General features: G+C 35.5%; 1 protein-coding gene across 5 annotated transcripts in view; it reads left to right on the top strand.

Moving 5' to 3' along the window:
* The window catches only part of LOC111418287 (uncharacterized), a 50,246-nt gene that overhangs the window by 30,816 nt on the left and 7,184 nt on the right, over positions 1-12,246 (top strand). For all 5 annotated transcript variants that reach the window (XM_023050795.2, XM_023050794.2, XM_023050793.2 and 2 more), the window contains exon 4: positions 8,666-10,319. In XM_023050795.2, coding sequence (XP_022906563.1) covers positions 8,666-10,217 — 1,552 coding nt within the window. In that variant the 3' untranslated portion in view covers positions 10,218-10,319. The remainder of the gene's footprint in view (positions 1-8,665; positions 10,320-12,246) is intronic.

Genomic DNA, 12,246 nt, shown 5'->3' with positions numbered 1-12,246 from the left:
ACTGCATTACCATTTATGTGTACTGCGACATAGTTTACTTTCTTATAAGTAAAGTTTATGTATGTGGATTTATTTGTATTTAGTTTTATTAGCCATCGTTTGGTCATGTTATCTATTGAATTTAAGGCCAATTGTAACTTATTTGCTGCAACTACTTCATTTTCTGCGACAGCCAAGATCGCTGTGTCATCTGCGAATGTAGCTGTTAAAGTTTCTGGTACCTGAGGAAAGTCGAATGTGTAGAATAAGTAACTGTACTTATTCTGGGCCAAGCACACTTGCTTAAGGAACTCCGGCTCGTATTTCATGTAGTGGTGAATAATTTCGTATTTTATTCTCGTATCAGAAAGATACGATTTTAATAGTTGACTATACGTTAATGGTAGTATTTGGTCTAGTTTGTAATTTAAACCATCTAACCAGACTTTGTCGAAAGCTTGTGCTACATCCAGAAATACGGCGGAGCAGACGTTATTTTCTTCCATTGCTATTTCGATAGTATTCCTTATTCTATGTACTTGGTCTATTGTTGCATGTTTATTCCGAAATCCAAATTGATGTGTTGTTATCAGGGCTTTTTCTTCTATGACAGGTTTTAGTCATTTTAATAGTTATTTTTCAAGCAGTTTTGATAGCAAATAACATCTGTGGGGGGTTACTAGGTTTTATTATTATTATCATTATTAATTCAGCAATTTTCCATATGCTTGGGAAGTATTTCTGTTTAAAAGCAGCATTAATTATGTGTAATAGTTTTGTAATCGCCCGTTTTGGTAGATGTTTCAATGTTTCTCCATTAATTAGGTCAGTAGGTCATAGCCTACTGATTTCTTTATATTTAGTTTTTGTATTTCATAATACAGTTCTTTCATTCTTACACATGGTATATTACTCTGCCAATCACTTTGAATTCCGCTAGGGACACTATTTAGCATAGTTGTTAGACTGTCTGATGTAAAAGTTTCTTTCAGATGTTCAGCAAACAAATTAATAATTTTTTCTTGATTGCTCTTAGCCCAATTTCTATTATTATTTCGAATTGGAGGTGTATGTGTTTTTGGAACTTTAAGCTTTCTTGTTGCCTTCCACAGAGAATAATCAGTACTGACATCGTCAGTAAGGTCTTTTAAGTAATTTTGAATATTATTTTCTTTGTGGCTATCTGTTAATGCTCTTAATTCGGCTGTTATTTTATTTAATTTAGTTTTATCACTAGGAATTCTATTGGTTTGCCATTTCTTTCTTGCTTTCCGTTTTTCTGCATTTTTGTCTATAATGAATTTAGGATAAATATTAGATTTAGGTTTTGGTGTTAAAATTGGTGTTGAGGTCCAGCTGCGTTTTGTATGTCTTTTAAGAACTTTTCTACTTCATTGTCAATGTCTTCGTTTGTTTTCATAAGAGCATTAAGATGAATTTTATTATCTAATGTTTGTTAAAATAGATTCCAATTAGTGAGTTTACTAGTTAGTGATAAAAAGGGTTTTTTGTTACATACTTTGTTATTTAGAGTAATAATTACTAGTGGGTGATCTGAGTCCAGCCCTAACTCTTCTTCTATGTTTACGAAGTTAAGCGATATATATTTCGTAATAAAAAAATCAAGCAGGTCCGGAATTTTACTTCTATCTGTTGGCCAGTAAGTTGGCTTCCCAGTGGAGAGCACCTCACAATTTATGGTCTCTATTGCATGGTTCAGTTCTCTTCCTTTTGTATTTATCAAGCGAGAACTCCAAGACATATGTTTTGCATTAAAGTCTCCTCCAAGTATAAATTTGGTGCCAAGATGTAGTAGAATTTTCTGACAATCTTCGCTTTTGAGATTATGTCTCGGTGGTATGTAAGTACGTTGCTCCTACAGATATTAAGCCATTAGCAGTTTGAACTTTTACCACTGTAGTTTGGTGTTGTTCAGTACTAATTGTTGTTCATTGTATTGTTCAAATAGTGGTCAACATTCCTTTTTATAATAATTGCACGATTAATGTATTTACAGTTTTCTCTACAGTTTCACCACTCGCTTTTTCGGTATACGAGCCTGGATTTATTTTATTTGAATTTACTGTTTTCTTATTCCTGATGGCTTGTAGTTCCTTAGTCACAATGCATCCTCGGTAGTTTACTGGATGATTTTCTCCACAGTTGAAACATTTAGCCGGGATTTCTTTGGCTTTAGTGATTTGGTGGTCCAGTGTGCACATTTAACACATCTCCGATTTTTGTGACAGTAAGCTTTATTATGGCTCTAACCTTGACATCTTTTGCAGTGGGGCATTTGTTTTGGCTTTCTGTACTCTTCGATTTTGACACGCATTCCTAATATGTTTGTTATTTCATGGATTCTTTTTACATCCTCTGACAGTCCAAAATCCAAGATGTATAAAGGAAGAGGTTCTTTTGTTTTGTATTTTAACATATGGGTTACTTTACAAATGTTATACTTGCGCTCCAATAGATCATCTTTGATATCATTAACATCACAGCTTTTATGCATCTTTTTAACGACCACTTTCAGATTTCTGGTTTGCTTACTTTCATAAGTTGAGCAGGTCAAATTCTTTTCAGTACGCATATTTGATGCTTCTCTGCATTTTACTTCCGAATTAAGATTCAGGTTTACTGAGCCGTTATTTAGCGCATGTGTTAAAATTCCATCTTTAATTACGCTTTTAAGTAATTTATAAATGTCATCATTGAATTGCAGTCACTACAAAAAGTTCGTTAAATTGGTTTGCTATTGGAATTACCTCGGTTGATTTTCTCAAGGACCCGTCTACATCACTTGATTGAAATTAAAACGGACCTTATACCGACAGAATACAATTTCGACCAGCCGTATAAGGTTATATTTAGAAGCAGGGATGATTAGACGAAAGGTGGGCCTCAACTAAAAAGAAGAGCCCTTGCCTGGTACACGGATGCTTCAAAAACAGTTGGATCCGGAGTAAGCATGGGCATTAGTGGACCAAATAGCCGCATTACATTGCCCCTCAGTGTTATGTATTTAAACAGACGCGCATGCGCTCTACAGTGTATGAAGCGTGTGTCAGAGGAGTGACTTGTAAAACTGTATGTTATTAAAATAAATATAAATACATAGAGTTCGTATGTGGGTTTGATTGACCGGGTACACAACACTCAGCTCGGGCATAACCATTTTTCAAGCAGAAGTTCTTGCCATAAACTAACTTACCCAACCTACAAAAGAGACAGAAAGGTGAATCTATAAACATTTTCACAGACAGTCGGGCAGCCCTAAAGGCAATTTGGGCCTACACGTGTGACTCCGCACTGATCAGAGAGTGTAGCAGCAACCTGAGAGAACTCGCTAGGGGCAATGATATTACTCTATGGTGGGTTCCAGGTCATAGAGACATTTAGGGCAATGAGAAAGCGAACAAGCTGTCCAAAGAGGCAGTGAAAATGCACTTCATTGGATATTCATTCAAACAAGTAATCAACAATTAGGAGGCCTCAAAGGTAGCCTGACGTTTGAAAGAACTTCCAGGACACAGACAAGCGAAGAATATGACAACTCCGTCGCAAAACAAAACCTGGTTGTATGCCTCAGCAAAGGGAATCTAAGGTCGCTCTCAGGTTTCCTGACCGGCCATGCGACAATAAAATACCACCTTCCGTATTGGACAAGCTGAAGATCAAACTTGTCGACTTTGCAACGACAACTCAGAAATAGCTGAACATTGTACTGTGTAACTGCGTTGCCAGCGGCCGCCTAAGACACAAACTTTTCGGTAAAGCTCTTTTGACACCTACCGACATAAAGGAACAAGACCTTGGAGCTAAGGTTCCTGAAGAACCTATATTTGCCCTAAACTTGTGGAGGGCTAAAGTTACAATACATCTTATAGGTTTAATAGTCCCCCCAGTCCGGCAGCAATAATAATAATAATAGGTTGTTTTTGAATTGATTTCATTTACTTTGAATTGGTGGTCGAATTCCCAAAACAACTCTTCCGCATCACATGTCAAAAAGATATTATAACAGATTGAGTTGAGTTGGGATGTGTTGGTTTATTTTGTGGCTAACCTGCTTTGAATTGGAATCTTATTGGATCTCACCCAAATAAAGTTGCTACCGGTGAATGGCGGCTGTTTTGTTTGCAAATTTTATGTCGTACATAAAAATTTTGAACACAGTAACAGTGATTCAATGAGTGATGATATCAGAGGAGAAAGGTATTGATGATTAATAAAATCATCAGATCAAGATGTAATCATTGATTACAATGATTACATCTTGATCCTAAGGCTGAGGCCGCTTGCGACTCAGGCGTTTCAAATAATACCATGTCGATCTAAATATGGCTAAACTAAGAATAAACTATATTATAATTGGCCTAAATATTCGCCTGCCAGATCTAGCCCGTCTTCTACGTGCACAAGATTTGAAGAGATACGTTTACTAATAAACAAATTTAGTAGATCGAGAATTTTATTTATTGTCAGTCGGCCAGTATGTGAGTTTTCTAGTTGAGTGATACTCGCATTGTTTTTGTAGGTTAATTTGTAGGTTAATTGCTTTCGTATAATTCTCTACCATTGATTGTTGTAATTCTTGATCCCCAGTGAGTGTGCCAAGTCTCTTCCAAAAATAAACCTATCTCCTACTTACTGAAGAAGAGATTTGTATTGCTTCTTTTTAAAATTATGTTTTGACGGGCAGTAAACGGCTACTAGGGTTAGCGTATAATGCTTAGTTCTAATTTGACTAAAGTTACTCGCTTAGGCATCTTTTTTTTTTCATGATTGACTATTCTGGCTTTTCTCCTCGCACACAATTTTAGGGTTGGCTGGTGTGGTACATTTGATAACGTTTTAGTTTTAGATGTGATTGTGTCGTGAAATGTATTTCTGACATTAGCACACATCCATTTTTTGTCTGTTTCTTGTGTGGTCAGGAGAAGCTTCCTGGTTTGTTTGATCGCCAGCATTTGCTAGCTCATGTGAGGTTACCCAGGGTGCACCACGAGGAGGCCAATTAGGATCACATGTAACGCTACAAAGCAACAGAATTTGTTGAAAACGGTAGAAAACCGGAACGTCCAGAACTCAAGCCGAAAAAGCCCCTAAAGATGAAAATCAAACATCTCTCCAAATATTGTTGACTCCCACATAGATGTAAGATGTAACGTCTAGTACACCAAAAAACATAAAACCGCAATAAAACGAAAACTCATGGACCTTTTCACACCTGAAGAAATTGAGGCATCGGACCCAGCTTGGTAGATGTGCCTAGTTTCTGCATAAATGGGGCAAGACATTGACCCTTCTGCGAATGCGGTGAAAATTAAACTGTGAAACATATTGTAGCAGATTGTCCTAGGACATACATGAAGATTTCCTGTTGGCGACTCAAGAATCAATATCTTACATAAATAATAATAATAAATGCCTTTATTAGAAAATAAGCTTAATTGTACAAAAAAAAAACATACAAAAGAAAATAGGCGAGTTCCAGCTTGTACTAGTTAGTACAGCTGCTCTAACTAACCTAAGAAACAAAAAAAGAAAAACATGACTCGGCCAAAAATTACAAAGCAACAGCTAGATACAACAACAAGATTGCAAAACATGTCAGATCAGCGTTTGCCCCCATGTAGACATTGTTCAAGAAAACAAGAATATTTCTGTGTACATTTAAACCTTCGTAGTGAGAACCCCTTGCAATTATCGTCCACCTCATTATATTTCGAAGTTATTTGAAATAAGTATGATCTCTGAAACAAAGACAAACGATAGAAGGGTGGCGACAGTCTTCCGCGAAATCGCGTATTTATTCGGTGGACATCATTTCGGAAAGTTATCAGTTGGTAGAGATACTGTGGTTCCTTGTAGTTTATAATTTTATGGTATAGGCACAAACACTGCACTTTCCTACGATGATACATATTTAGCCATCCCGCATCCTTCAGTTTATAAGATATTCTGTTATATTTTCTAATTCCATATATATATCGAAGACACGAATTTTGCACTCGTTGAATACGTGTTACATCGCTAACGTCAATGCACGGATGGTAGACCTCAGCACAATAAGTGAATTGAGACAACACAGAGGCTTCGCACAACACCTTTTTCAGATGAATACCAAGGTAGTGTCGATGAGGAAACAACATCCTCAGATGATAATAAGCCCTGGATATACAGTTGGAGACATGCTTCTTATAGCGAAAACTGTTGTCCATAATCATACCCAAATTCTTTACCTCACTAACCAAAGGAATGTTACAACCATCAATTTGCAAATCAATACTTTCCCGAAAACCATTACATATAGCGGAATTTCCAAAAAGTATAGCATTGGATTTACTCGGATTAAGATGTAGACCGTATTCCCGAGCCACTTTATGAATGTAATCAAGGTCTTTTTGCATATTCGTAATACCCAACGCGAAGTCGCGTGGATCAAAGGAAACATACATCTGCAAGTCATCCGCATACATATGGTACTCACAATGATTTAACCCCCTAACGATTTGAGATGTATATAAAGAAAATAGAATAGGCCCTAAAATAGTACCTTGTGGTACACCCTTGCTCAAACAGCGAAATTCAGACAAAGCATCACCGATTCTAACCGACTGATGCCTATTACTTAAATAATTTTCAATTAAGTTTAAAGCGGATTCACTGAAGCCAATATACTTTAACAATTCCACAAGCAAGTCATGACAAACACTATCAAAAGCTCTACTAAAATCCAACAAGACTACCAACGTACATAATCCTTTATCTCGAGCCTGTAAAATATCATTAGTTACCTTGAGAAGAGCAGTACCGCAGCTATGGTTTCTACGAACACCAGATTGATGCTTCGGTAAAATATTATTAATTTGAACAAATTGATGCAACTGATTAAACATAATTCTTTCCAGAACTTTAGATAAAATTGGCAATATGCTAATCGGCCGCAGATCTTTAGGCTCAGATGGATCACGTTTTTTTGGGATAGGAACCACAATTGACAACTTCCAACAGTCAGGTACATCCGAAGTTTCAATGCAAACATTGAGTAAATGTGTCAAGTAGGGTAATATAAATGGAAGACACATATTCAACATACTCATACTGATATTATCAGCACCGGCAGCTCTAGAAGAAATTGAGGAAATAGCTTTTATTACATCAGCTTCGGATACAAAGACAAACTTAAAATTAGTTTGAATCAAATTTAAAGGCGGTAAGTCATTAAAACTGAAACGCGTTGCAAGGTTCAAAGAAGGGACTGAATCAATAAAGAAATCGTTAACTTCATCTGGTCGATTCAAGTGAGCAGGGATTTGCTGTGAACATTTCGTACCACAAATACCCAAATGATTCAATTGTTTCCACAGTTCAGCACCCCGAGACGTCTGATATAAAAATTCCAGATATGATTTTCTTTCTCTTCTAATGCAGGTTGTAGTAAAATTCCTCAGCTCCTTATAAGCAACCCAATCAGCACCTGAACGAGTACGCTTGTATTTATTCTTTGCCCTATCACGTTCGTCCATAAGCAATTTAATATTTGGTGTTAACCAAGGTACGACCTTTTTGGTAAACCTCCTTACAGTTAAAGGGGCATGTCTGTCAAATAAAGCCAGCAACAAGTTATTAAAGTTTTGAACTTTACAATTAATGTTATCCATGAAAAATATTTTGTGAAAAGGCACCGACTGCAGATCGCTATTGAAAGCACACTCATCGACACCACGCAGCATACGCACGGTTAATAACCGAGGAGGAATCTTAGGTACTTTCAAATCTATTTCGCAAAAAATCAAATCATGATCATGAATTAAATAAATAAATAAAAATGAATTAAAAGTCTGTTTGTAACCGTGGCTGTGATTGTAGTTATAATTATAATAGTGTATTGTTTATCCAGTCTGTGCATAATCTTTTTACAATCTTATAGTACTAGGTTATTCGTTGTCTTTTACGAGTTCAGCTTGTGGTTTTTGGATTGGTTGGGTTCTGGTCTAAGTTTGTCTATTGGTCTTTGATTGGCCCTTTTTGTATTTAGTTAGTCTTTCAGGACTTGTTCCTAAGATTTTGTATTGCTGCCGCTATTATGCAACCTCTATAATTTGCAGGTTGTACTGCTCCATAATTAAAGCATTTAGGCTTAAATTGCTGTAGCTTCACGCAATATGAAGTTTGATGTTGTCCTATGCACTTAACACACCAAGGTTATTTCTTGCAGAAATGTTGTGTGCGCCCAAAGAATTAACACCTTCTGCATTGGGACACTAATTTAAATTTTCTTACCGTTTCGATATCAAGATGGTTTTAATTTCGTGAACTTGTTAGATGGCCTTCATTGCTGAAAGTCAATGTGAAGACAGACAAATGTGTTTTGACCGTTCTTTTTAGTATCTTCCATCTACTTAGTATTGTGTAACCAGCATCTCTTAGATTTCTTACTGTTTTCTTAACTTTGATTGCCACAACTGGGAAATAAAGAGGGAAGAATACATTTTTTGATAAGATGTCTTCTAAGGACGTTGTAAACCGGAACCAGTTGTTATATAGACGAAATTTGAATTCTTGACATGTTAAATAATTTAAAAAAAAGTTTCATTAACAACTTTATGAAAATAATTGATTTCAATTCTATACCTCTCGATTATATAAATTTGTATCATTCTTATTTTTGTTTTAGCATATCGAAGAACTGTATAGATTTTGATGAAGAAGTGGTGATAAACAATAAGACTGTAATGGTAACATGTCGTGATGCGAAATATTCGCGCTCAATAGTGTACAGTAACGTCCACGTAGCAATAACAATTAGTAACAAACAATACGTGAACATGCAAAAAACTAAAGAATCGTTTACAGCAAATAACACAAAACCGATCAGTTTGTTAATAATCGGCATCGATAGTATTTCCCGCTTAAACTTTTATAGAACGATGCCTACAACGAAGAAGTTTCTAGATGAAAATGATTGGATCGAGTATATAGGTTATAACAAAATGGGTGAGAATACATTTCCGAATCTAATGGCGATGTTGACGGGGAAATGTCCTGATTATGCGTATAAACAATGTGATCCCACGATACGTGGTAAATTGGAAACGTGTCCTTTTATTTGGAAAGATTTTAAAAATCTCGGATACGTAACGGCGTATGGGGAAGATGAGGATGCGATATCTACGTTTAATTATAAGAAAAAAGGGTTTGTCAAGAACCCGACCGATTTTTATTTCAAAACTTATATGCACGGCGCTGCGAAATTAACGACAAAAATCGTTGATGATATGCATTATTGTACTGGTCCGGAACAAAGCGGAGAGCGAATTTTAAATCTAGCAAAAGATTTTTCAAAAACTTTTTATGGGCATCCGATGTTCGGTTTATTTTGGATGAATAGTTTTAGTCATAACAGCGTTAATTCACCCACTCGCCTTGATAAAAAAGTTGCGTCTTTCTTCAAAGACCTCAAAAATGATGGAATTTTAAACGAGGTGATGATTATTTTTGTCAGCGATCACGGAATGCGATTCGGTAAAGTTCGACAAACTACAAGCGGTTGGATAGAAGAGAGATTGCCTTATTTATACTTCTGGGTACCACCTTGGTTGAGACAAACACGTCCAAAAGAATACAATAATCTTCGAAATAACGCGAAGCGTTTAACTAGTCCATACGATATGTATATGACAATACAAGATATATTGGTGCTTTCTAATTTTACTTATGCTCCTATACAAAGCGACAGTTGCCCTATGTGCCAATCACTTTTTAAAGAAATTCCAGAGCCTCGATCTTGCGAAGAAACTGGAATAAGCACACATTGGTGCACTTGTAATGGTTATGTGCCAATAAAAACAGACAACAAATTAGTTGGTCAATCTGCTAACATTACCCTACAATGGATTCAATCCAAAATACAAGAATTAGTTCCCGGCACAAATAAATGCGCAAGTTATACATTAGCAAAAATTATGAGTGCTAGTTTATCTGCCGATTCTATTAATACAAATGATAACACCACAAGCACGCACATATTGTTGATGTTTGAAACAAAACCTAAAGCTATTTTCGAATCAACAGTTACTGTAACAAAAAGTAATGTTATTGATGATAATACTAGTAGTAGACAAACCTTTAAGGTATTATACGTCAGCAGATTGGATGAATATAAACCACACAGTGGTTGTATAGAAGATGCAAGGGCCAAAAATTATTGTTATTGCAAAAAGCATTAGATAATTATCGATAGTTTTTAATTAAATGACACAAATGAACGAATGCTGAATAAATCGTCGATTTCTTTTTGCTTCGTTTGGATGTCCCAAATAAAGTATGTGGTAAGTATAGAAATATCATATAATATGATAAAATTTACATATTAAGTATAGAACGCCATTTATTAGTTTTAAAAAGTTTTTAATGAAGGTTTTCATTAAATCTTTCAATTTTACATTAATGTTCAGTAAAATGTGGGCAGTGATAGCCCCACAATGTAAGTTCTGGTCGAAACAAACTCCAAGTTTGCAAATAATAATCAACAGCGATATTTGTTGTCCAACTGTAGAAATCAGGTTGTTGCATGACAATGCAAGACCGCACACCGAAGGCTTCAGAAACACAATTGGGAACTTCTTGTCCGTTGAACTTCATTTGTAAAAAATTTGAAAACGACAATGAGCTTCAAGATGAAGAAAGGCAGTTTTTAAGAACTTCGATCGCACCTTTTACGAATACGGTAATTGGAGGCAGAGACAATAACAAATAGTATTCAATAACAAAGAACAATAGATTATAATAGAGTTAAAAGACCACAAGATTGGTGTCTGCGTACTACAAGAAACCAAAAAAAAAGGGGAGCTAGACAAAGAATGTATGAAGATTACATAATAATATATAGTGAAGTGAATAAAGACACTAAATAACCAGTCAGATAAATTAAGAACAAACACTGGGAAATCTTCTCTAAAAGAATGCAAAATGACTTCTACATGTTACAGAAGCAAATTTGGCAATTAATTAAAAGTCAAAGAATGAATGAAGAACGAAGGAGTAAATGAATTCGTTAGCAATAGGCACACAGAAAAAGATCTTCACCGCCATTATTTATGGCACTATAGCCCAGTGCAAGTCCTGGTTTCCCAAACTTTCCTCCTCCGACCTGAATAAAAAAAGTGAATATGTTCGGATATGAGAAGTTGTGTATATTTTTTTTTGAAATGTTTAATTTAGACAACGATCAATCATGTTATTCTAGTTTACTTTGATTGGACGCTTTTTCGTTTTAATGGCAAATAGGCTCGACTTCCAGAGATTGTTATATCCTCTATTGCCTTTTTTGTGTTATTTCATTCTTATGGATGTTTTCAGCACTGTTCTGGCCAATATGGTCCTATAAAGTAATAAAAGAACATCCAATCATATCCCTCATAGAATACCTACATGTCTTTCGGTTGAAAGTCATATTGTTATTAAATATAAAAAACACTTCAGCGATATATGTACGTATGCATACATATATTGGATATTGAACAGTTGTCATTCCAATTAAATTAGAATATATGAATGGGTGAGCAGAAGACAGATAAGAGTTTACAGTGGAAAATAACATATCATCTTTGGATCAAAGAGGTAAAACCAAACTGAAAGTTCATCGAAATCCTGAAGTCATTGTGAAGAACATCAATTTATTTCCAACAAAGTATTCCTATTAAACTAAAATTAAAACTAAAACTAGAACTAACACTAGAAACTTTCGGGTTTTGCCGTGCGTCTTTTAATAAAAGGTTTGACGTTTCGGATGCCATGTTGCAACCTTCTTCAGAAACTGGTTCGAAGTTAAAAGTAAAAGACGCACGGCAAAACCCGAAAGTTTCTAGTGTTAGTTCTAGTTTTAGTTTTAACTTCGAACTTCGAACCAGTTTCTGAAGAAGGTTGCAACATGGCATCCGAAACGTCAAACCTTTTATTAAAAGACGCACGGCAAAACCCGAAAGTTTCTAGTGTTAGTTCTAGTTTTTGTTCTAATTTTAATTTAATTCACACCGGCCGTGAAAGCCTTCGTACTTAAAGTATTCCTATTATTTCTCGGTTTGCAGCCACATATTTTGACACTAGTTTATCAATTTTCAAAATTTTTATTGAAAAGTATCCTGCTACAAAAATGGCATAAAGTATTACTTTTTTCAAATAATTCAGAGACAACTTTAGCTGCAAGTTTGGAAGGCTACAGGTATAAAAGTGCTCTACATATGAAGCGTATAATGC

The sequence above is a fragment of the Onthophagus taurus genome, chromosome 2 (genome assembly GCF_036711975.1).
Source record: "Onthophagus taurus isolate NC chromosome 2, IU_Otau_3.0, whole genome shotgun sequence".
Taxonomy (NCBI): Eukaryota; Metazoa; Arthropoda; class Insecta; order Coleoptera; family Scarabaeidae; genus Onthophagus; species Onthophagus taurus.
Note: the sequence above shows the minus strand (reverse complement) of the source record. Positions and strands in the feature narration are given on the sequence as shown.